We start from the raw sequence: 25322 nt of genomic DNA, 5'->3' as shown, positions 1-25322 counted from the left end.
TATGGTCAAGGGAAAAAGACAATTCTTATTAACCGAATATTCTGGATATCGAGTTATATAATCTTTACATAAATCACTAATTTTCTAAGATACAATAAAATGCCCCTAACTAATAATATTTATTAAACATGATGTGATCAATGCAATGTTCCAATGCAATGGAACTTTGGGGCCTTGCAGTATTTTAAGATTATCATTATAAATATCAATTATACTTGTACTGTATAAAAACAATGTAAAAAAAGATGGTCTCATGCAATAAATATCTATTGAAAACCTACTACTTGTACGTTGGGGAATACAATGGTGATAAACATAGGCATCAGAATTTAGAGTCAAGCAGGGTATATAAAGAAGTTATTGGTTATAAATAAATAAGTTATTATTATTCAATTATAACACTGAATTATAGAGAATTTATTTTATTTCCTCTCATCTAACATTTTTAGGTACCATTAGTAATAATATTAAATATTTATTGCATGCCAACCATGTGTCAGGTATTAATAGTACAAATAATCAAATGCTAATATCGTTTAGCTTTATAACTATTTCATCCCATAGGTAAGAGTTGAACATAAAGAAGATTGGACAGTAGAAAAAAATGACAGAATAACACAAATTGTATACCTAATAATGTTTAGGTTCCAAAAACGGTTCAGGGATGGGCATCAAAAAGAGATTGGTGTTGGGCCAAACATATAAACTTTCTAATTAGGGTGCTTTTCCTGATTCTTTTATTCCAACTAAAGAAGTTTTCCCAATGTTATAGGAAAGTAAAAATAACCTATTTTCCCTGCTCTGACTTTCCCACTCCCTCTTACAGCAAAAAAAAAAAAAAACAAAAAAAAATTCCTTGTCTAGTTTTCAGATTCTTGAATAAAACTCTCAGATCATATGTTCAAGAACAGTAGTTACGCCTGGTCTGAGAGCAAATATCTGTCTAAGCCATATGGTTCATTCTAGGGATTCCTAACAGCAGACATGGTCTCCTTCCCCACCAGTGCCTGCACAAGGACACCCAAGCCTCCTGCTGAAAACTAGTGACACCATACTCCATGGAAGGTTCAAGAATCAGGGTCAATTTTTTCCATTGATTTAGAAAACATCCCAAAGAAGTACCTCTAATAAAGATGAAACCATTAAACAATATCAATAAAACTTGCAATCCATCACTTCTGCCGCTTTTGTCTGCCAGAGGACATCACGTGGTGGATTCCAGATTCAAGGAAGAGAGAAACAGTCTCTTTCTCTTCAGTGAGAGAGACTGCAAAAATTGTATCTCAAAGGGCACAAATATAGGAGGGTAAAGAATTGGGACCAATCAATCTACCATATTTTTCTAGAAGGACTTATTTCTATTCCCATTGATGATTTTATCCTTGTTTAAAAAACATGTTGAGGTATTTGGAGAATTACCAAACCCTTCATAAATATGGCTTACTATAAATACCAAAACCGGTACCTGGTTTGTAGAGGAGGAAAGTAGAACTTGTTTTTATCTTTGATCTTTAGCATCCTGGTCCTCTCTGCCGTTATTAGAGGCACGATCCCCGTGTTCTCTGCACTGGACAGAATGCAGACATCTAGATCATCGCTATAGCAACTCTTCACAAAACCAGAAAAGGTCACATCTGAAAAAAAATGTTTACGGTATTACAACATTATATCATGTAAACTACCAACCACAAATACAGACTATGCAACTAAATATTCTTATACTAATGTATGTCCAGGACTAAGTTTAAGCTACTGTCCAGGGTAGTTCCAGGAGTTTACATAAATCTTGACTTAAAATATCTTTAATTCTTGAAGACATGGACATTGTATACAAAGTAGAAGAGCATTCCAACACATTGACATCTTAAGAGCAATACTTTCCATCAAAGGTTTGATCAAAATCCAGTGAGGAGTGAGTACAATAGTACAAAAGAGAGCTGACAGAAGATTCTCTGCGTAGGTTGTAGTATAATTGGATTAAATCCTGGCTGCCCCACCAACTACTTGACAACTTCACTGAGGCACTATTTCCACGTATCAATTTCCTCCTCTGTGTGACAGGAAAAGTAACACGTACCTAAGAGGTTAGGCATATAATCAAATGAAATATTTCCCTGGGAAAGCTCTTCAACAAGTATAGAGCGGTGACTTTTTAAAGAAATCACTCACTGTCATTATAAACTACCATTGTGGTTATCAATGCCCAGTAGATGGTCAATTGGACAGCAAGCACCAGACGACACTGTACGCTTTTGTTGATATAATTTCAAAATGCTGTTAAAGCTTCTATGCACAGATGTATGACACTACATTGCTTGGAAACCCAAACATCCCACCTTGAAGTTTCATGATGCCTGAAATTAAATGGCCACTCCTCACTTTGTGCCATGGCTCCTGAGGCCACCGATTTGGTTCCGAGGTGAATACAGGCCACAAAATACCAACTCGACCCCCTCTGGGATTGGAAGGAGCTCGATCAGGTGATGTCACGTTGGCAGAACGAGGCTTAACTCTATCCTGAATGCAGTCAAAAGATGAGCTAGTGGCCACGATGACTGAATTCCTAACCACAATCTGTAGATTTTCACTATAACACTGTGGGGCAGAAGACACATAAACTACTGCCAAAAGGCCAATAGTATTGTCGACCAGAGTGAGGTTCTCTATTTCCATGCCATGCTCCACATGGAGCATGGCACCGTAGTCAAAGTTCTTGAAAGCCAAGAAGCCAGAGATACTGGTACAGTTGTCAAGTCCAGTCTCCTTATAGAGATGAAGGCCGTGAAGACTTGAGTGGGCCACGTTGTCAGACCAAAGGGCTTCAGGAGAGGAGCACCTGTAGCCTCGGATGTGAAAGCCAAGTCTCTCGGATCCTGCCACAACGTTGCCATGGAGATGGATGTCCTTTGCCTGATTCACTTTGATTCCTGCCACCCAAATGGGAGACCAGGCTGACTGTGTCATCAGAACCACAAGGTTATTAGAGAGAGAATAGTCCTGACCCTCCAAATCAATGCCATGGCCAGCTGTGCTGAACACTACATTGTCATTTAAAACGATCCCCTGACTGGCAGCTGCACGAATGCCCCCACCACAGCTTTGGTGCAGAGTACAAGATATTATCCAGGATCCTGCCGACGTATCAGTGAGCTCGATGGAGGAATACAGTGGTGAGCCAAAGTTCTGAATTTCCACATTGAAAAGTTGAAGGATACCTGCAAGCAAAATGCATGTCATCAGGTACTTGCTTCTTCCCTACAAAAGGCAGAAGGATGGGGCTTCCCTGGTGACGCAGTGGTTGAGAGTTCGCCTGCCGATGCAGGGGACACGGGTTCGTGCCCTGGTCTGGGAAGATCCCATATGCCGCGGAGCGGCTGGGCCCGTGATCCATGGCTGCTGAGCCTGCGCGTCCGGAGCCTGCGCGTCCGGAGCCTGTGCTCCGCAACGGGAGAGGCCACAACAGTGAGAGGCCCGCGTACCGCGAGGATAAAATGTCTTTCTCACATAGATATTAGGATTAAATGAAACAAAGTAGGCATGGAAATCATCGTGGTTCCTAGTCCATAAGAAGCATCGAATACAGATTCTCTTTCCCTTCCCCAGGGATGATTTAAGAGCCCTGACCAGCAACCCAGAGGCTCAGGACTGAGCCAGCATTGCTGGTGGTTGGGCTCTGGCTTTGGTGCTCAGCTGTAAGAATCGGCCTTCTGTCCTGCTCTGGTGATGAGGTTCCAGCCTGGACTGCAGTTACCGTGGAAAGGGGCCCTGTCTTGCGCTCCCTCCCTAATTCTCTGTCTTCATAAACTGCAGGGTAGTTTTGGTTTTACACAACCACAACCAGGATTCAGCCTTTGTCTAGCCTTCCAGAGCAGGGTTCCTCCACCTCAACATGACTGACATTTTGGACCAGATAATCCTTTCTTGTGGGAGGCTGTCCTGTGCCTTATAGAATGTTGAGCAACTACTCGCTATATGCCAGAAGCTCCACCAAAGCTGTGACAAGCAAAAATGGCTCCAGATATTGTCAAATGTCCTTTGGCCAGGAGGGAAGAGCAAAATCACTTCTGTTGAGAACTGACGGAGCTGGAGCTTATGGAGAGAGAGCTTGTTCTAGGAACCAGAAATCGCGAACTTCGGACGCACAGGCTCAGCGGCCATGGCCCACGGGCCCAGCCGCTCCGCGGCATGTGGGATCTTCCCGGACCGGGGCACGAACCCGCGTCCCCTGCATTGGCAGGCGGGCCCTCAACCACTGCGCCACCAGGGAAGCCCTCGAACTTTTGTTTTAAGATTCAAACATTGCTCTTTACTATACTGGTAAAGCAGATATACCCACAAAAAGTGTTCCGTGCTCAATATACTTGGGAAACCGTTAGGTCCTTTGCTCCAGGCTTTCTCAGAGCCTTTATTACATTCGTGTACGCAGTGACTTTCTGAGATGGGGCTTTATTTGACTAGGAAACAACTTGGGAATCAATTTTAAGGAACCTAAGTTTAAGAAAAAGGTACTAATCAAATAACTTTGCAGCATTCCAGAAGAGCTAAAGCTTGAAAGAAATGAGAGAAATTTAACTGATCCCTAAAGCAGTCTAGAATATGGAAATCATTCTTATTTAAATTTACACTATTAATTTATAGCATGAGATGAGGCCTGCCATCAAATAGAGCATGCTACTGGGAAAGAGTAATAGAAATTCAGGAAAGAGATAAAATTCAATTGGTCATTAAATCATCTATAATTTCAAAGCAGAGGAAATTTCACATCTGCTGAAGTTTTTTTTTTTTTGAGGTAAAAATGTGCCTGTGTGCTGATAGCTAGTATATTATTTTAACATCACACTGATAATTAAGCACAGATTAGTACTGAAAATGCATAGCTTCTCAGAGCACAGAGAAGCATCTATTTCAAATATTTTGTTTTATAAATGAAAATTCCCACCGTTGGAATTTCTGAGTGTCCCAGATGCATAGCCTCCAATTGGTAGTGCTTAGTAACTTAAAATTTCAGTTACCTGAAAATTCTTCCACGCTGGACTTCCTGAAGGACCCCACAAGTAGTCTCCCCCCGCATGATGTATCACCCTGGATTTGTATGTTTCGGGTCAGAAGTCCAACCTCTGAAGCCAAACGAATGTGTCGGCCATCCTCCATGACGTGGACACTTCCTGGGGCAACGGGAGTTGGGAAAGGAAAAAATTTTTAAAACCTATTTCGGAGATCGCCAGCTGGGGACCCAGCGAACCTGACAAATGAAAACACTCCTTTCCCCGCGGAAGTCCTCCCAACATTAAGGTCTGCTTTTCCTCGGGCGTCCTCCACAAACGTCGGCTGAGAAATGAAAAGCCCGTTCACTGGTCTCTCATTGGGATCAGAGTGAGCGTGTTTGAGCAAGAATTCATTTGTCCTCAATCACTATGGGTAGCGGGACAGGGATGTCAGGGAAGACCGGTTCAATTAGTGGGGTCCCCGGCCTCCTTCCTTCAATTCCTCAGTGTGAGATTCCCGCCTTTGGTTGTGCATTGTTCCTGAACCTCTTTGAGAGAGTGAGGAATCGCAGATCCACTGAGGCAGTGATAGGACTGAAGCAGCAGCGGCAACGCCCTCTCCTGGCGGGTCTGGAACTCGTCACTCCCAGAAAGAGCCTCCCCAGTCTTGCTGGTTTGTTCCACTGCCCACCCCACTTTGCATTGTACGTTGTGTATTATAGGCAAGGATTGCTAACGATGTCTCTTTTCCCCGCCACTCTTTAGAAACAAAATCATCCTTAAAGCCATGATTTAGAAATAGCTTTAGATACAGTCCTGCTGAAAGCATGTATTTCCCTCTCACATATCAGAGACAAGAAAGATATCCCCTAATCCCTTTATGTCCATGTTTTTCACTTATTAGCTTTATTTCCTGGGTTAAATTTATTTATTAGGCTGAAGCGGGAAATATGGTTATTATTTATAATGCAATATATTTTAAGTGTGTATACTGTATTAAAATATTCAGTACTTTTTTTTTCAAGAAAAAGGTATTTGGTTTTTATTTATTTATTTATATTTTGGGGCAGTAGTAGTAGTCAATTGATACAATGAACTTCATGTCAGGAAGGACACATTCCTAAGTATGGAAAAAGGAGTCATTATTTACAATGACTACCACATTCTAAGTGGCTGTGTGATTCAGTATGCCAGGAAATGAACTGGAAACTCATCTCCCATGAGATTTATTCTGGCTCAGCCATGAAAATACCCGGTGACCTTGAACAAGGTTCTTAACCCTTCTGCTTGCTTCTAGGCTTGCCATTATAAATAAAAAGTTTAAAAATTCCCTCACATCAAAGATTTTTTTTAATTAGGCAATAAAATTAATGAAGGGATGGAGATAAAGCCTTCTAAGGATGAGCCTAGGGCAGCAGTAAAATATTATCCATCCCCTCTGAACGCCGATCAGATCCAAGGTCCCAAGGCAGGTTGCTGAACACGTTTTTCTTGGCTCATTCACTTCCCTTAACTAACAAACCAAAGCCTTACCGACGTGCCGGTGTCTGAGCCGTTCACGGATGCTAACATGGTGGCCCCTGACTTCTTTCACAGTGAGGACCTCTGCTTCGTGAGGTTCATATGAAGAGGAACTAAGGACAATCTTGTCTTGGGGTCGCCAATCCACTGTGTTCTCTACTATAATTCTGTAACAGCATAAAGATGGAATCAGGTACACTGGCAGTACAACACAGATGACCTACTAAACTCCAGGGAGAAGAGGAAATCCACTGCAGACAACAATTCCCACCAGGGAGAGTAAAGTAGAAATATCAAGTCAAGACAGAGAAAAAAGGTCTTTGCAAAAAAATTAATGCCAATGGAGTTCATCTTCTGGCTGATATGTATACAATACAGGGTTAACAAAGATATTCTGTGGCCATGAAGTACCAGACAAAGCAACAAGAAAGGGTAAAAGTTCCAGAGTTTAGTATATGCCGTCTACATATGGTTTCCTAAAATGGAAATCGTCTTCCTCAATTGGGAAACAGTTTGAATAATAAAGGTATTTCAGAAGGGATCTTTTCTCAAATTTTCTGAAGACCTCTAATACCATTTTCAGACAATTAATCATCATGCATTAAGGCTCATACCTTCGCGGTCAAGCAGAAACAGTGTGAATCCCAGAGGTTCCACTTAGTAGCTGTGTGACCTTGAGAGGTCACATAACTCTTTTGAGTTTCATATCTTCATTTGAAAAGTGACGATATTTTGAGCTTCCCTTCCCCATCTCTCTGTTATTGTGGGGACAAAGGTATGCATTCCCTGAGGGTGCTAAGTTCCAAGCATTGTGCTTTCATCACAATATGTAATAAGGGTTTTGTTCACTTTTGTTTTTTTAACTCACATTTAATAAAGTTTTTGTTCAATCATTCCCTGCTGCCTAGCTTTTCCAGTGAATATATTTGCTTTATTCTCCATTTACAGTCATTACCAACTTCAACAGCGTACGTTTATATTAATGGCCTGCCTCTTTTGCTAATGTCCACACTTTAGCAAGTGTTGACAATAGAGTCTCCTCTACCAGTAAAGGTTCATCCAGGCAGCAGGTCCACGTGAAGGCCATTCAACCGAGCAATATATATTGTCCGCTCTAAGCAACAGTATGCACCAGACACTATCGTAGGTGCTAGAGACATAATGGTAAATAAAACATATGGCCTTTGTGTTAAAAAATGACAACTTAGATTTTGACTAGCAGACACCCTTAAAGAGTCTATTGTGTGAGTGGGGAATTCACAGATGTTTTGTACATAATATTAACACCAAAAAAGAAAGAAAGAAATTAAAGGGGGTCATTCTTGGGCCAATGATATGAATCTGTTATGAACCAAAGATTGTAATTAATTTAAATCTCTGTGCCTGAGGTTAGACAGAGAATAAGAGAGAGTAAAAAAGAGAGAAAAAAAGACAATTGTGGATGGTTGCAATTTTAATTAAAGAATTTAGAGTCTTTGTAAGACAGGATTTGCTGATTTGCTATTATATCCTAGAAAAGAGAAAAAGGAATTATTGAAATTATTCTCCCAAACTTTATATTAAAAACATAAATGAACTTAAGTCAACCTTTTTCATGAAGACTTCCCAAACTTTACAGATTCATAAACATTTCTCTCTCCTCTATACTCCTGAAGCCTTGAGATTCTATATCTCATAAGGACATACACAGATGGCAAGGGAGCATGACCCTATGTCCACACAGCAACAGTGGTAACTTGAGAAAATTTTGATCCTCATATCAATAGACTAAAAAGTTTTGCTACTCAAGTATCAGTATTCAGTATTCCTTAAATTCCAATATCCACTCTTCCTATTTGCAGTCGTTGACTCTTATGGTTGCCCTTCAACCGTTTCAAGAAATCCTAGCTTGGGTTTCCCTGGTGGCGCAGTGGTTGGGAGTCCGCCTGCCGATGCAGGGGACACGGGTTCGTGCCCCGGTCCGGGGAGATCCCACATGCCGCGGAGCAGCTGGGCCTGTGAGCCATGGCCGCTGAACCTGCGCGTCCGGAGCCTGTGCTCCGCAACGGGAGACGCCAGAACAGTGAGAGGCCTGTGTACCGCAAAAAAAAAAAAAAAAAATCCTAGCTTAAGGATTTGAATCCCAGCTTAAGGATTTGAATCCCAGCTCTATTTCATGTATCTGACTAATACTAATAAGAATCCTATAGCTACAGGGAAGAGGAGAGACCTGCTCGTTGTTCTCAGCAAAACACACCAAAACTAATAAATAAACAAAAAAATTAAGAGTTGTTTGCAACATAACTGGACCTAAATAGAAACCATATGAGAAGAGAGAGGAAACAATAATCACTGAAGAAGTCTCCTGAAAGATAACTTTTGAAAAGTATAAAGAAAATATCAGCAGTTTCCATTATTCTGGCATTAAATTTTACCTAGTATAGGGAAAATATAATACTTTTGGTCAAAAGAACATAATTACAAAGAATGAAAAGAAATATACTTCCAAATTTGATTTAAAAGTTTTTACCACTGTGTATAAACCATTCATATAGAAACACCTATAACTTAAATGAATTTAACTGAACTTTGGGGAGGTCTTAATGATAATAGCTGCACTTGACCACAGTCTCAGAGTGTCCAGATGCCAAAATGTTTTCCTCCAAGGAATAAGAGTGGCCATAGACTTCTGAACTCTAGTAATACTGAGGCTTTTTTTTTTTTTAAACTCCAGTTTAAACTTTCTTTTGTCAACTGTCGTTGAAATCTTCTGACACTCTCAGACCACACTGGACTATGTGAGGTGTTTAAGAAATCGAATCCTGTAATGATGCTGACGGTGACAACAAGAATAGCTGTCGTAGGTGTCAACTGTTTGTCTACCTGACCTCCTTTCTCCTTTGTTCCAGGAAATCCACCACATCTCTTCTGAGAACCGCTCTCCTCACCCACCACACTAAGTGGTCCTAGTGAGATCTGAGAATTGCAGTCTCACAAGCCTTTTACCAAAGGGTGAGCAAGGGATCCAACCTGTCTTTGTTGATCAAAATCCTTCCCCTTTTCCAGCATTATGAGGTATAATCGAAAACTAAAATTGTAAGATATTTAAAGTGTAGAATATGATGATTTGATATACGTACCCATTGTGAAAGGATTTCCCCCATTGAACGAATTAATACATCTGTCACCTCACATATTCACCCCTTTCTTTTGTTGGGTGAGAACACTTAAGTTCTACTCTCTTAGCAAATTACACAGTACAGTGTTATCAACTGCAGTCACCTGGACTTTTGAATTGAAACTAAGGGGAAAGAGAAATGTCCTCCCTGGTGGTAAAGCTGGGAAGAGCCAACAGCTCTGGGTTCACGTGCACCCTATAGAACGTGGAAACCTCTTCAGCAGAACTAAATGAGGTTGAAATATAGAAACAGGAGAGGTGGAGGGAGGGCCTGATGCAATCTCCCAAGTGATGAAGAAGGGTGGCTTTTACTTTTACTTTTGACTGAAAGAATCAGGATTCTTACAATACAATACAATAACTACGATAACTACCACGTCGTGAGGCTGACTTGGAGCCAGAAACCGGGCTAAGTTCTTTATCCACATTAATTTACTTAATCCTTATAACTACTCTATTAACCAGGCATTATTATTCTCATATTATAGAAAAAGAAACTGAGACTCAGAGAGAATACTTTACCCAAAATTACACATTTAGTTAATTGCATAATTAGAAGTATTTTAACCTGCCTGCACTAAAAGTCCAAGCTCATTTTCATTGTAGAAATCTATTGCTCTCCTCCCTTCCTAACTCACATGTCTTTTCCTAGCATGGAGACAATAGGCAATCTGAGATTAGCACCCACTAGTTCATTGGACCAGAAGGAATCATCTTCTTTTGGAGACTACAAAAGTGATCCTGAATTCCTGCTAATAAATGAATAAGGCCACCAGCTCTACGTTCTAACATTTGAACTAAATTTTTATAGTATAATAATGAGGTTTGAATAATGAGCCAAAAAATGAGAGTAGTTTTTGAAATTAAATTCAAGGTTCTAATTTATTAGACAAGATGCCATTGAGTCAACAGGCTCAACAAGCTCTGATTTCCAGAAAAGATACATCAATCCAGCATAGCAGGCATTTATTGGAACTCTTCTTTATGTTCTGTTGTGTACTAGATGCTAAGTAATATACCAAATCAATAAAAAACACCAATATTTTCCTCTCCTATAGAAGCTGCTTGGAAGAACAGGAAATACACACCTGAAGCAGTTCAGTATCAATCACTAAGAAGCGTATTTAAATTAAAATTATAAATCAGAAAATCACATGGAATAGTGATTCAGACAGTGGGAAAATCATTGTGTGCTGGAGGGGAGATTGAATGCCTTGTACGAGATGTGATGGAATCTTTAAGGATCAGTAGGAAGTGTAAAGGTAAAGAGGAGATGCAAGGGTACTTTTGACCCTCTAATTGCATATATCAAATATTTAGTAAGCCAGTACAGAAGCTGTTATAGAAAACCACGTGGAAGCGCCAAAGTGAGAATGTAGCAGAAAGCAGACAAACAAGAAATATTCCAAACAAATGTATCCATAAAGCAGCCACTGTGGAAAATAGCACGGAGGTTCCTTAAAAACTAAAAATAGAGTTACCATATGACCCAGCAATCCCACTCCCAGGCATATATCCAGAAAAGACAAAAGTTCTAATTTGAAAAGATACATGCACCCCAATGTTCATAGCAGCACTGTTCACAATAGCCAAGACATGGAAACAACCCAAGTGTTCACTGACAGATGAATGGATAAAGAAGGTGTGGTATGTATACACAATGGACTATTACTCAGCCATAAAAAAATAACAAAATAATGCCATTTGCAGCAACATGGATGGGCCTAGAGATTATCATACTAAGTGAAGTTAGAGAAAGACAAATATTATATGATATCACTTATATGTGAAATCTAAAAGATAATACAAATGAACTTATTTACAAAAGAGAAACAGACATATAAAACAAACTTATGGTTACCAAAGGGGAAGGGGGGTGGGATAAATTGGCAACATGGGATTAACAGATGCATACTACCATATATAAAATAAACAACAAGGATTTACTGTATAGCACAGGGAACTACATTCAATATCTTGTAATAAACTATAATGAAAAAGAACAGGAAAAAACCCAAAGTATATCTGTAGAATACCACCATTGATTGGATATGGTAGATAATAAAATAGATATCATCAATGATAACCTTAGAATTAAAAGCCTAGGACCTGGAAAAAGTTGAGACAAGAAATGATTTGTTCTTCAGGTCAGAGTTATTTTCTTATAAATAACAGAATAAGTTAATAAACCACATAAGAAACAGAAAAATACCAGGACAAAGAGGCCGGCCAAGGCTTTACGCACTTTCTTTAAAAAGTAAATGAGAGGGCTTCCCTGGTGGCGCAGTGGTTGAGAGTCCACCAGCCGATGCAGGGGACACGGGTTCGTGCCCCAGTCCGGGAAGATCTCACATGCCGTGGAGCGGCTGGGCCCGTGAGCCATGGCCACTGAGCCTGTGCGTCCGGAGCCTGTGCTCCGCAACGGGAGAGGCCACAACAGTGAGAGGCCCGCGTACCGCAAAAAAAAAAAAAAAAAAAGTAAAAGAGATAAGAAAAAAATGAGAGCCTTTGAGAAAGGTTCCCTATAAGCCTACTCTTTTCCCTGTTGTCCTCTTCTCACTAAATTATATCTCACTAAATTATATCACTCTTCACCCAGTTGTTCAAGTCAGTGACCTTTGAACTCTTCCCTTTTGCCCAGCCCACCAGCAAATCATGTTGGCTCTTCTTCAACATCTATTTAACCACTTCTTTCCTCTTCCATCATCCTACCCCAATCTAAGCCATCAGCATGTGTCTACCTGAAATACTGCAATGTTATTGCAATGTTTTTTTAAAATTTAATTTAATTTATTTATTTTTTATATAGCAAGTTCTTATTAGTTATCTGTTTTATAGATATTAGTGTATATACGTCAATCCCAATCTCCCAATTCATCCCCTCTTGCTTTCCACCCTTGGTGTCCATACATTTGTTCTCTACATCTGTGTCTCTGTTTCTGCCTTGCAAACTGGTTCCATCTGTACCATTTTTCTAGATTCCACATATATGCGTTAATCTACTATATTTGTTTTTCTCCTTCTGACTTACTTCACTCTGTATGACAGTCTCTAAGTCCATCCACATCTCTACAAATGACCCAATTTTGTTCCTTTTAATGGCTGAGTAATATTCCACTGTATATATGTACTACATCTTCTTTATCCATTTGTCTGTTGATAGGCATTTAGGTTGCTTCCATGACCTGGCTATTGTAAATAGTGCTGCAATGAACATTGGCAAAGCTTCAGTAATCAAGACGATATGGTACTGGCACAAAAACAGAAATATAGATCAATGGAACAGGATAGAAAGCCCAGAGCTAAACCCATGCACCTACGGTCAACTAATCTATGACAAAGGAGGCAAGGATATACAATGGAGAAAAGACAGTCTCTTCAATAAGTGGTACTGGGAAAACTGGACAGCTACATGTAGAAGAATGAAATTAGAACACTCCCTAACACCATACACAAAAATAAACTCAAAATGGATTAAAGACATAAATGTAAGACCAGACACTATAAAACTCTTAAAGGAAAACATAGGAAGAGCACTCTGACATAAATCACAGCAAGATCTTTTTTGACCCACCTCCTAGAGCAATGGAAATAAAAACAAAAATAAACAAATGGGACCTAATGAAACTTAAAAGCTTTTGCACAGCAAAGGAAACTATAAACAAGATGAAAAGACAGCCCTCAGATTGGGAGAAAATATTTGCAAATGAATCAATGGACAAAGGATTAATCTCCAAAATATATAAACAGCTCATGCAGCTCAATATTAAAAAAACAAACAATCCAATCCAAAAATGGGCAGAAGACCTAAATAGACATTTCTCCAAAGAAGACATACAGATGGCCAAGAAGCACATGAAAAGCTGCTCAATATCACTAATTATTAGAGAAATTCAAATCAAAACTACAATGAGGTATCAGCTCACACGGGTTAGAATGGGCATGATCAGAAAATCTAAAAACAACAACTGCTGGAGAGGGTGTGGAGTAAAGGGAACCCTCTTGCACTGTTGGTGGGAATGTAAATTGATATAGCCACTATGGAGAACAGTATGGAGGTTCCTTAAAAAACTAAAAATAGAACTACCATATGACCCAGCAATCCCACCACTGGGCATATACCCAGAGAAAACCACAATTCAAAAAGACACATATTGCAATGTTTTAACAGTTAATCTCTCTGCTTCCACCTTTGTCCTCCCAACAGTCAATTGTCCACACAGCATAAATCAGATTCAAACATAAATTGGACCATGTCTTGTTTAAAATCTTCCCAGACCAGGATAAAATCTGAAAACTTTATCATAGGATTCATCAAGTAACCACTTAACTTCAAAGAGCACATGGCCTCCCTAAAGAGACCCACAGTAAAATATACTTAATGGATACATACATACTTGTAATGGATAAAAAAATGAATTTCTTTTAATCTAGGTATAACCTCCTTGAACTTATCTGTAATCCAAAAATCCAACATTTTTATTCATCAGTCTCCCCAAAAGTCAACTGAAGCAAGCAACAGCAAGGAGTAATTTAATTTAGAGAGAAATTGATATAATAATATGTAACAAAAGAAACTTAATTTTTTTTTCAAATATCTGGCTAAGCTTACGTTGGTTGGTAGTGTAAGAAATGAGCCTAAGTTTATAAAGTTAAAGTTTATAAAGTCTAAGTTTATAGAATGAAAATTTTCCTCTGAAGATTTCACTGTAACATCCTTCATAAAATAAATACATTATATGCAAATAAATTCAGATCTACAATTCTGGTAGAAAGAATTCTTGGTGAAAGTTCATAAAGGGGTCCAAGTAAAATCTGTCCCCATAACAGTATATTAGAAAGACTTACTAAACTGGCTTTTGATGGAAGAAAGATTGTAGATCAATGTTTAAAGAAACAGTTTGAATAAGGTCTGTAGTTCGGTTAACACTGTACTAATATCAACTTGCTGGATTTGATAAAGTCTATGGTTATGTAAGATACCACCAGGGAGTGCCAAGTCAAGGGTACATGGGAACTCTGTACTATTTTTGCAACTTCTTGTGAGTCTTAAATTATGTTACAAATTTTTAAAAGGTTAAAAAAAGAAATTATCCATAAAATGAATACACTGTGATAATTACATATCATTCATATAAACTCATTAAAGTACTCCTCATCAGGACTGATACTAAATAATTTTGGTTTTAATATGATTTTGTTTTTAATATTTGCAGTATGTAGAACACAAACAATGGAATCAGACCAACTGTGGTAAAAATTCAGCCTCAGGAATTCTAGCTTTATGACCTTGGAAATTTTACTTACCTTCTCCAGCCTCAGTTTTTATATCTGTAAAATGAAGATAATAATACCTAACTTATAGCACTCAGAGATTTAAGTGAGATCGTGTATATAAAATGCTTGGTAGATGCCTGACACAGAGTGAGCCCACATGATAAGAACTCAGTAAGTGGCAGCTAGTTAATTACTATCGCTAATTTTAATTAATAAAATTGAGTTTCTTTCAAAATAGCCTGTAGCTCAGATTCTGAATGAGGTTTTTAACACATTCTTATAAGAAAAATCCATTCATATGGCTCCTGCCAAATTCCAACTTGCTAACCTGATAATGATGAAAGATTCTTATTGATCCCTGTTGGAAATGCCTCCCTCACAAATCCTTTAGGGGATCAGAAAAGCACTTCAAACTCAACATGACCAAATCTGAGCTCATAATCATTTCCCCAAAGTTTAGTCCTCCTCTAGTGAATGGTGCCACCATCCATCTACGTAAACCAGAACCAAGAAAGCACCTCACGCCCGATTCATCCAAGAGATTCTATGTCCTGTCTGTACATCTGCCCACTTCTCTCCATTGCCACTTCAGCTCCTAACCACAAGTTACACTATCTCTTGCTTGCACCTCCTAAGTGATATCCCTAGATCCATTTTTGACTCCTCTTATAGTCTGCATTATAGCTAGAAATATTTTTTTAAGATATAAAAATGTGATTATCAGTGCTACCTCCCACCCATACTATCCCCTTAGAAACCTAAAACAGCTGCACAATGTTCAGGAGGCCAAACACAAAAATTCTTGACATCACCAATGAATATGGCCCTGACCCGTAACTACCCCTTGGAATCCTAACATCATGGCTTGGTCTGTTCTCTTTGTCAGCCATCCTGGCATTCTTTCAAGTCCCTCGTGTTCTCCATTCTTTCTCCCAGCACAGAATCACCTCTTGCGTCTCTGTTTCTCAATCACCTGTGCCGGGTCCTCCTCTATCAACTTCTAAAAAATAAGACTGGCCCCAATCTCATTTCCAGGCTCCAGTTTTCTCCTCTACCCATTGATAGTCTTCTTATCAATAACATCATTCACTTCCAGGATGACTCCCTGTCACTGTCTCCGTGAGCCCTAAGTTATGTGTTAAATTGCCTTCTTCACATCTCTACTTGGTGTCTCCAACTCAGCACATCCCTACTATTGTCCACCCTGACAAGCTTGTTCCTCTCCCAGTCTCTCCATCTCAGTGCGTGCTTCCACCACCCACCAGGTTGGTCAATCAAAAACCTGAAGGACTTCCCTCACCTCAACATTCAATTCATGAGCAAGTCCAGACAGCATCATTTCTTCTCTCGATCTCCACTCCCTCTACTCTTAGCCATTATGATTTTTGACCTCGACTGACCTCCTGATACCCCAGCTTCTGCTCTTGTCTCCATGATCCATCATCTACATAGCAGCCAGAGTGATTTTCAAAACCTATATCAGACTCCACCAATTCCCCTGCATAAAACCTTTCAGTAGTTTCCCTTTGACCTCTCACACCTAACAAGGTACCATGTGACTTGGCATCTGTCGTGTCATGCAACTCTACCTACTGCTCACTCTGGTCCAGCTAGAGAGACCACCTTTCTGTTCCCCGAGCCCCAAAGGCCACCTCAGAGACACAGCTGGATGTCCGTCCTTCACTGAGAACTCTTGTCCATTCTCACCAAACAGGAGGATCCCTCTTACCATTCATATCTCAGCTTAAATTTCCCTTCTCCAGAAGGATCTTCCTTGTCCATTCAATATAAAAGAGTACACCTGATACCCCCACCCCCAGCTATCTTGGATCATACCACCCTATTTATTTCCTTCTTCTTTTCTTTTTAACATCTTTACTGGAGTATAATTGCTTTACAATGGTGTGTTAGTTTCTGCTTTATAACAAAGTGAATCAGTTATACATATACATATGTCCCCATATCTCTTCCCTCTGTGTCTCCCTCCGTCTCACCCTCCCTATACCACCCCTCCAGGTGGTCACAAAGCACCGAGCTGATCTCCCTGTGCTATGCGGCTGCTTCCCACGAGCTATCTATTTTATGTTTGGTAGTGTATATGTCCATGTCACTCTCTCACTTTGTCCCAGCTTACCCTTCCCCCTCCCCATATCCTCAAGTCCATTCTCTAGTAGGTCTGTGTCTTTATTCCCGTTTTGCCCCTAGGTTCTTCATGACCTTTTTTTTTTTTTTTAGATTCCATATATGTGTGTTAGCATACAGTATTTGTTTTTCTCTTTCTGACTTACTTCATTCTGTATGATAGACTCTAGGTCCATCCACCTCACTACAAATAACTCAATTTCTTTTTTTTTAATGTCTGAGTAATATTCCATTGTATATATGTGCCACATCTTCTTTATCCATTCATCTGTTGATGGACACTTACACTGCTTCCATGTCCTGGCTATTGTAAATAGAGCTGCAGTGAACATTTTGGTACATGACTCTTTTTGAATTATGGTTTTCTCAGGGTATATGCCTAGTTGTGGGATTGCTGGGTCGTATGGTAGCTCCATTTTTAGAAGAAAAAGTATCCTTATAGTCTTAATTTACTGTTTATTCCAAGAATGCAAGCTGAACTTTACTAAATGCATTTCTGTTTTGTATCAAACTGAACATTCTTAGTCTTTATATTTTTTGTTTAGGTAAATTATATTAATTATTTCATTTTGAACCATCCTTCACTTGAATAAATCATACTCTTTTTTTAAAAAATAAATTACTGGATTTCATTTGTTGCTGTTTTATTTAGGATATGGCTTGGATGTTGCCTTAGTTTTCTTTTTTTGAGTTACCTTTAGCAGCTGTTTTATAAATTACTTTATCTTGCTTGCTAAAACAAATTGGAAAGCTTCACATATTTTCCTATGCTATGGAATAGATTGTACAACACAGTAAGTGTCTGATGACTAAGTGAATGGCTAGAAAAACATGACATAAATTTACTTGAGCCAAATGTATTCTTGGGAATAAATTTGTGATAACTTTGTCTTGCTGTTATTGGTTCTTTCAGTTTTATTCTTCTTTAGCTGATTATGATCATTTATATTTCTTTTTTTAAAATTTATTCATTTATTTATTTATTTTTGGCTGTGTTGGGTCTTTGTTGTTGTGCGCGGGCTTTCTCTAGTTGCGGCGAACGGGGGCTCCTCTTCGTTGTGGTGCATGGGCTTCTCACTGTGGTGGCTTCTCTTGTTGTGGAGCATGGGTTCTAGGCATGCCGGCTTCAGTAGTTGTGGTACGTGGGCTCAGTAGCTGTGGCTCACAGGCTCTAGAGCACAGGCTCAGTAGTTGTGGTGCATGGGCTTAGTTGCTCCGTGGCATGTGGGCTTTCCAGACCAGGGCTCGAACCTGTGTCCCCTGCATTGGCAGGTGGATTCTTAACCACTGCACCATGAGGGAAGTCCCAATCATTTATATTTCTATATATAATTTTTTAATTTCAGAATGACACTATATAGATATATACATTTTTAGATTACAATTTTAATCTCTTTGATATCTATTATAGTTGAATCCCCATTTCTGAATTACATTTTGTTCTCTTTGTATGGTTAGTTATTAGAGATTAAACCAGTACCTCTAAAAAAAATCAAGTCTATTAATTTCCTACTTTGTAATTCATCAATTTCTGCCTTTATCAGGTACGGATTGATTTCATTAGATTTGTTGGTTATTTTCTTTCTGATTTCTTACATTGACAACTTAGTTTATTTTGTACTTTCTTATTCAACAATGAAAGCATTTAATGTGATGACACGTACGGCCATCTCTCATGTAATACTCTCATTACTGTTATTTTCCAAGTAGTCTATTGATAAAGGTTTGATCTCCTCTTAGATACAAAAGTTATGTAGGAGAGCGTTTATCTTTTTTTTCTTCCATCTTGCAAGAGATTAAGGTTGTTGGCTAAACTTTTATTTTAATCTCCATGTTTATTTTATTGTGATTATATTGTATCAATATATAATTTCTGTTTATTAAAATTCATTAAGGTTTTTAATTATATATATTGGAGTAAAGATACATTATACATATATACAAATTAAATTGCCTTTATTATACTGGTTATATTTCTTAATATTTTCTTTATAATTTTAATCTAAAGGTTAAAAACTGAAAGAGGTAAGTAAATTTTATTACTTTCATTACTTTTGTTTCTGTTAATTTCCTCTCATATTTTTTACCGATTTACTTTATATATTTCTATATTATGTTATCTGGTATAAAACTTTCCTTACTACTGGGGTCTCACTGAAGATTGAAGTCTTTATTAATATAAAATGTATTTATTTTGATTTTTTACTTTTCTTGTGAATAATTTTGAAGTCCTTGCTTCCATTTTATTTTTATTTTAAGGATTCATTTTGTCCAATATTTAACTAAACATTTTTCTGAACTTGTTTGTTTTCCTCTGATAAAAAAAGTTATGATTACATTTTTATTCATTACTAATTTTTTTCCTATATAGGGTCATTTTTTTTTTTATATAGGGTCATTTTTAACAAGCATATTTTCTTTTTATAATTGGCAGATTTATTCTTACTTTCTTACTTTTATTGTCATTTTGTACCTTTTTTGTTGTTTTAGTTATCACTATTTCATGGTCTTCTCTGTATTTCACCCTTTATTTTATAGTTTCTTTCATTCTTTTTTCTCTCTGGTGATTGGGAAGGTATATGTCTTATTTTATTTATTTATTTATTTATTTATTTATTTATTTATTTATTTATTTATTTAGCGGTACGTGGACTTCTCACTGCTGTGGCCTCTCCTGTCGCAGAGCACAGGCTCCGGACACACAGGCTCAGTGGCCATGGCTCACAGGCCCAGCCACTCCACGGCATGTGGGATCCTCCTGGACCGGGGCACGAACCCGCGTCCCCTGCATTGGCAGGCAGACTCCCAACCACTACGCCACCAGGGAAGACCTATATGTCCTATTTTTAATTCTGTTAGAATTAACTCATATTTACATATTTACATCCTATGGCTCTCTTATGTTCCATCTCCAGTTTCCTGTGGCTATAGTCCCCAATTTCAAACCTAGATTTTTATTTGAGAATTATAACCTGTGATGGTTAGTTTATGTGTCACCTTGGCTAGGCTATAGTAGCCAGGTATTCGATCAAACAGGAAGCTTACTGTTGTTGTGAAGGTATTTTGCAAATGTGGTTAACATCTACAGTTAGGTGACTTTAAGTGAAGGAAATGGCCCTCAATAATGTGGGTGGGCCTCATCAATCAGTTGGAAGACCTTAAAGCAAAATTGAAGTTTCCCTGAAAAAGAAGAAATTCTACTTCAAGATTACAGTATCAGATCCTGCTCAAGTCTTTGCACCCTGCCAGCCTGCCCTACAAAATTTTGACCTTATAGCTCTCCTAAGCATATGAGCTAATTCCTTGAAACATCTCTCTTTATATATAACATATACTGTATATAATATATATATACACATACACATACATACACATATAATCTACTATTATATATATTTTATAGAAACAGAACCCTGACTAATACATTAACTTTCAGATTTTATATAGTTTCTTTTATAAGAGCAATTAGAATTTGTCTTATTTTAATAACCATAGTTACAGTATTATATTTAACTTATTCCAATGCTTGCCTTTGATATCTATACTTTGTCTACCTTTATACAATTCCTGAATTCTATTTGTATTCTTAAATTTTAGACTCAGTTTAATCTCTTTATTATAACACATTTTTGAATTTTTTTCAGTTCTTGCAAAGCAAAAGAAATCTTTTGTTTGCATTCACATGTGAACAGCATTTTAGCAGGGTCTATGTTTACAAGCCAGGCCTTTGCTTATAATCTTTTTTCCCCTGAACATTTCTAGATTTTGCACCACTATCTTCCTACATTTGATATTGCAGAAAATTCTAATGTTATCAAGCTTTATGTCCCTTTTTGTTTTTCTTTTACTTTTTCACTTTTTTTTCTTGTACTGTGAGGATATGTATCTATCGTTATTCTCGATGTTATTCAAATTAAATAGAAATAATCCCAGGTCTGTTATGTGTATTTTAGTTAAGTTTTAGTTATTCTTTGTGTTGTCATTATTCTGGACTCATTAAAAAGAGCAGTTATCAAAATGCGCTTTTATTTTCTGTTCTCTATTTCTAATACCTTCTCTTTTATTATTTTTATCTCTTGATTTTGTCTTCTTCATTCATGTAGACTCCATCAATTTCTTCATGTTGCCTGCTCACTTTGACACAGTAGTGATTTCATTCTTTACTGCCTCCAATGCATTATTAAATTCTATTACTGCAATTTAAATTCCATAAGATACCTTATGTGCTTCATCTCACTCTTATTTCATTTCTATCTCTTCACCACCTATCATTTCAATTCAGACATTGCGGTCCCTCCTTATATTTCATCTATTATCTCATAGAATTCATATTTTTAAAGATTTATTGGCAGCAGAAAACATGTATGATCTAAAATTTACTCCTTAAATAAATTATATCCCCCCTGCCTTTAGCTTGTTTTGTTCTTCCTCCATTATGTGACAGAGAATATTTTAAATTCCTTCTAGCCTTTTATTTTTCTATTTATTCATCCTTAACTTATGATCCTTAATCTAAAATTTAATTTCATATTGTAACAAAACCTCCAGCAGAAGCAAACCAAACCAAAAGCTACATCCCTAAGTTACTCTCATTCCTTACCTCTCATTGCCTGAGGCAATGTCAGCCCCAAGATGTGTCCAGGATTTCTTAGGATAAGCACTATGAAGCTGAAGTTTCCCAAACACCCCTGAAAATAAAAGGAGCAACAGTTGGATAGGAAAATCCTTCCAAGAAATTAAGGCCACATAAGCAAAACTCATTAGAGAGCTTATTGTGCAAGATACATGATATAGAAACTATATATGAAGATGTCCACCTTATCAGAAAAAGAACACTTAACATCTCACTTGGCTATGAAACATTTTTATTCTCTCAAAAGCTATAGAGAAATGAATGCTACACCACATCTAGTAATCCAAGAGCTGGGAAACAGACCACTCTAATGGTATATTCCCAGCTAACTAGTTAGATTTCTACCAGTAAGTCACTCCAAACCATTTGCAATTCTGTTGGAAGTTAACTGGTTTTGATATTTTGTGTTATACAGTAGACTTTCCAAAGGCAAGGTAATTTTGTTTCCTGAGGAAAGAGATTTGCTGCTATTAGCTTTGTTTTCCATAGCTGGATCTCAGATATTTTTGTATTACAGATATCAAAGGATAAATCTCTAGCTCATTTGTTCAAAATATAATTTATTTCAGACTCATAAATTAAAGTCTTACCAGGGACATGCTTGATGCAGTCCAGTTTTATTCCTTCAGGTATTTCCTCTTACACATTTTATTGCCATTTAAAATCACATGAAGCAAAATTCCTCATATTCTAGTGGTCTAAACATGTTTTGAGCATGAACCCAAGCAGTAACAAAATTATGATCATGCACACCTAACACATGTCTATTTGTTTGTAGATAAATAACCATACATACAAATGAATATATTCATACATGTTTGAATAAAAGTGCTAATATTTTCTTCCTGCACCCAAATGGATTGATTGTCTTCATACTCCTGGATTAGTGCACCCCCATTTTATTGCAAATCACTAATCTTGAAATCTAAAGATTTCACAAATTTTAGCAGAAAATGTGTAAGGGAAGTAAAAACCAGTAAGGTACAAATAATATGCCTTGGGTTTTCATCCAATGTGAACTAAAACAGCTCAGTTAATTAGAAACTAACCAAGTGTTTAAGTCAACATCCATGATTTTACCATACTCTAATTCAGCAAAAATTCAGAAGATAATAAAACTAAAATAAGGATTAGTGGAAATGGAAAAAATACTCCCACTTTTAGGACAGGACCTGGAATCAATCTTTCATAATAATAATATCATCATCATCATCAAAAAATTAATCACTATTAGTTAAGTAAGCTAGACAGGAAAGTAACATGGAATAATTTAGAGAAATTTCTACCTACAAAGATTTTAACAAAAACCAGTTTATTTCCTTCCATTTACCAGAAAGCAGATTTCCTGATCATTCCCAATCACCAAAGGTTAACTGTAAAATGACACCATTTCCTAGTTGTTTCAAGGAGATTATAATACTTGAAGAGATTAAAATATGTTATTTACTTATGATATCACCAAATTTTAAGCATGCAGTGACAAACATTTCATTCCTTTTTCAATTTAGTATCAGAGAAATTTTTAGAAACACTTGTTTGGCAATACAGCTGGCATGGGGATCAAGACAGGTACCCTCATATGCTCCTAACACAAAGTCCAGTTCAACGTGGCACTCCCTGGAACAGAGTGGACACCACAGGCAAAAAGAGTCCATGCTCCTGTTGTGATCCATCTAGCTTGTCAATTTGAAAAAAGTAAAATATTCCTTAACCTCATATTCTTAAAAAGATAAAATAAATAGCATATATGAAAAATCATTTGAAAACAATAAAGCACTATCAAAGTATTATACGGCAATGGCTATACTTTATGAAACCAGGTTACCAAACTTCAAACTATCCTAACATGATTGTTTTTACTGAGTCACTGAAATCTTATAAAACTAGGATTACCATACAAAGAGAATTTTAAAATGCTAGAAATCTATAAAAAGCCTCTTATACCTTTCCCTTAAAAGTAAGTTATTGAGTGGCCCTTACATCATAGTTATACAAGTCCAGTCCTAGTTTCTGTGCTCTTCTGTGCTTTAAAACAGGATTTGAATTGGGAGATTGGGATTAACCTGTATACACTGATGTGTATAAAATGGATGACTAATAATAAATAAATAAATAAATGAATAAATAAATAAACATTAAAAAAATAATAAAATAAAACAGGATTTGGTATTGTGGCAGTATCAAAGGAAGAAACTGCCAACAGTAAATGTTTCTTAGTAATCTATAGAGCTATCAGTTTAAAAAATATATCAATAACCACATAGTATTTAAAGTTGATAACACAGACTCTTCATCCAGCCTTTGGTGTGTGACCAATCTGGATATGAATCTAAGTTCTGACAGTATAAAACTGTGTGGCTTTCTGCATATTGTTCACCATCTCTGAGGCTTAGTTTTGACATCTGTAAAATGTATACTCCTTACAGGAGAGCTGGTAAGTGAAATAATAAATTCTCTAGAAGAGTGCCTGGAATTTAGTAGGTGTTCTATGAATGGTACTTCCCTATCAGAAACACACACACATTTCATTTTTAATAAAGCTGCACTTTACTCTTACCAATTGTTCCTGGATCAATACGAATTCCGATGAAACGGTCACAAAAGACTCCCTCTGAAGCTCTAAGGAGAATCAGGAGCTTTTTTTCTTTTTCTAAGGGATTTTCTAAAGTACCTGTTTACAAGAAAAGTATATCATGTAAATTAATTTGAAATTTAAGGAGGGAGAGGGAAATTGTGATGTAATTTTGAGAATGCAAAGTAGATGCTATAAAGTAGACTAGATGGAGAAAAGCCAGTGTTCATAGATGAAAAAAGAAAAGGTGGAAAAATGAGATGCAGTAAACTTCTCTGAGGGAGATTGGATTATTGTTCAGCAAATATTCACTCTTCTTAGGGCAGAGTATACTTTCCTGACCTATTAATACTGAGCCTGGACACATGACTTGTTTTGCCCAATGAAATTCAGGTAGAAGTGACAGTAATGCCAATTCTGAGTTGATGCTTTAAAATGCTTGGCAAGTTTCACCAGATCACTTGCAATAATGTTCCCTGCCATGAAAGGAGAATTTCTTAAATAACCTCTAGGGCATGGATGAAGAGACGTACACAGCAGACCTGAATAGAACCCCTGAGCTGGAACCAAGTCAAATCAAGTCTGGCACCAATATTTGTTGTTGTGAGCCACTGAGACTTGGTGATTCTTTGTTACACAACATTATTACAGCAAAACCTGATTGATACACTGTCTACCGCTGGATCCCCACATTGCTCTACATGTATTTTAGCATTAAATCTTCACAACAGGGGCTTCCCGGGTGGCGCAGTGGTTGAGCGTCTGCCTGCCAATGCAGGGGACACAGGTTCGAGCCCTGGTCTGGGAAGATCCCACATGCCGCGGAGCAACGGGGCCCGTGAGCCACAATTACTGAGCCTGTGCATCTGGAGCCTGTGCTCCGCAACAAAAGAGGCTGCGATAGTGAGAGGCCCGTGCACCGCAATGAAGAGTGGTCCCCGCTTGCCACAACTACAGAAAGCCCTCGCACAGAAACGAAGACCCAACACAGCCATAAATAAATTTAAAAAAAAAATACTGGGGCTTCCCTGGTGG

General features: G+C 37.7%; 1 protein-coding gene across 1 annotated transcript in view; it reads right to left on the bottom strand.

The window, feature by feature from the left end:
* The window catches only part of PKHD1 (PKHD1 ciliary IPT domain containing fibrocystin/polyductin), a 424868-nt gene that overhangs the window by 102484 nt on the left and 297062 nt on the right, over positions 1-25322 (bottom strand). The window contains exons 53-58 of the mRNA XM_033864110.1: positions 24273-24386; positions 21683-21770; positions 6519-6673; positions 5013-5165; positions 2337-3215; positions 1466-1634 (exon numbers count right to left, since the gene is read on the bottom strand). Coding sequence (XP_033720001.1) covers positions 1466-1634; positions 2337-3215; positions 5013-5165; positions 6519-6673; positions 21683-21770; positions 24273-24386 — 1558 coding nt within the window. The remainder of the gene's footprint in view (positions 1-1465; positions 1635-2336; positions 3216-5012; positions 5166-6518; positions 6674-21682; positions 21771-24272; positions 24387-25322) is intronic.

The sequence above is a fragment of the Tursiops truncatus genome, chromosome 10 (genome assembly GCF_011762595.2).
Source record: "Tursiops truncatus isolate mTurTru1 chromosome 10, mTurTru1.mat.Y, whole genome shotgun sequence".
NCBI classification, from domain to species: Eukaryota; Metazoa; Chordata; class Mammalia; order Artiodactyla; family Delphinidae; genus Tursiops; species Tursiops truncatus.
This window is presented reverse-complemented; position numbering and strand designations above follow the sequence as displayed.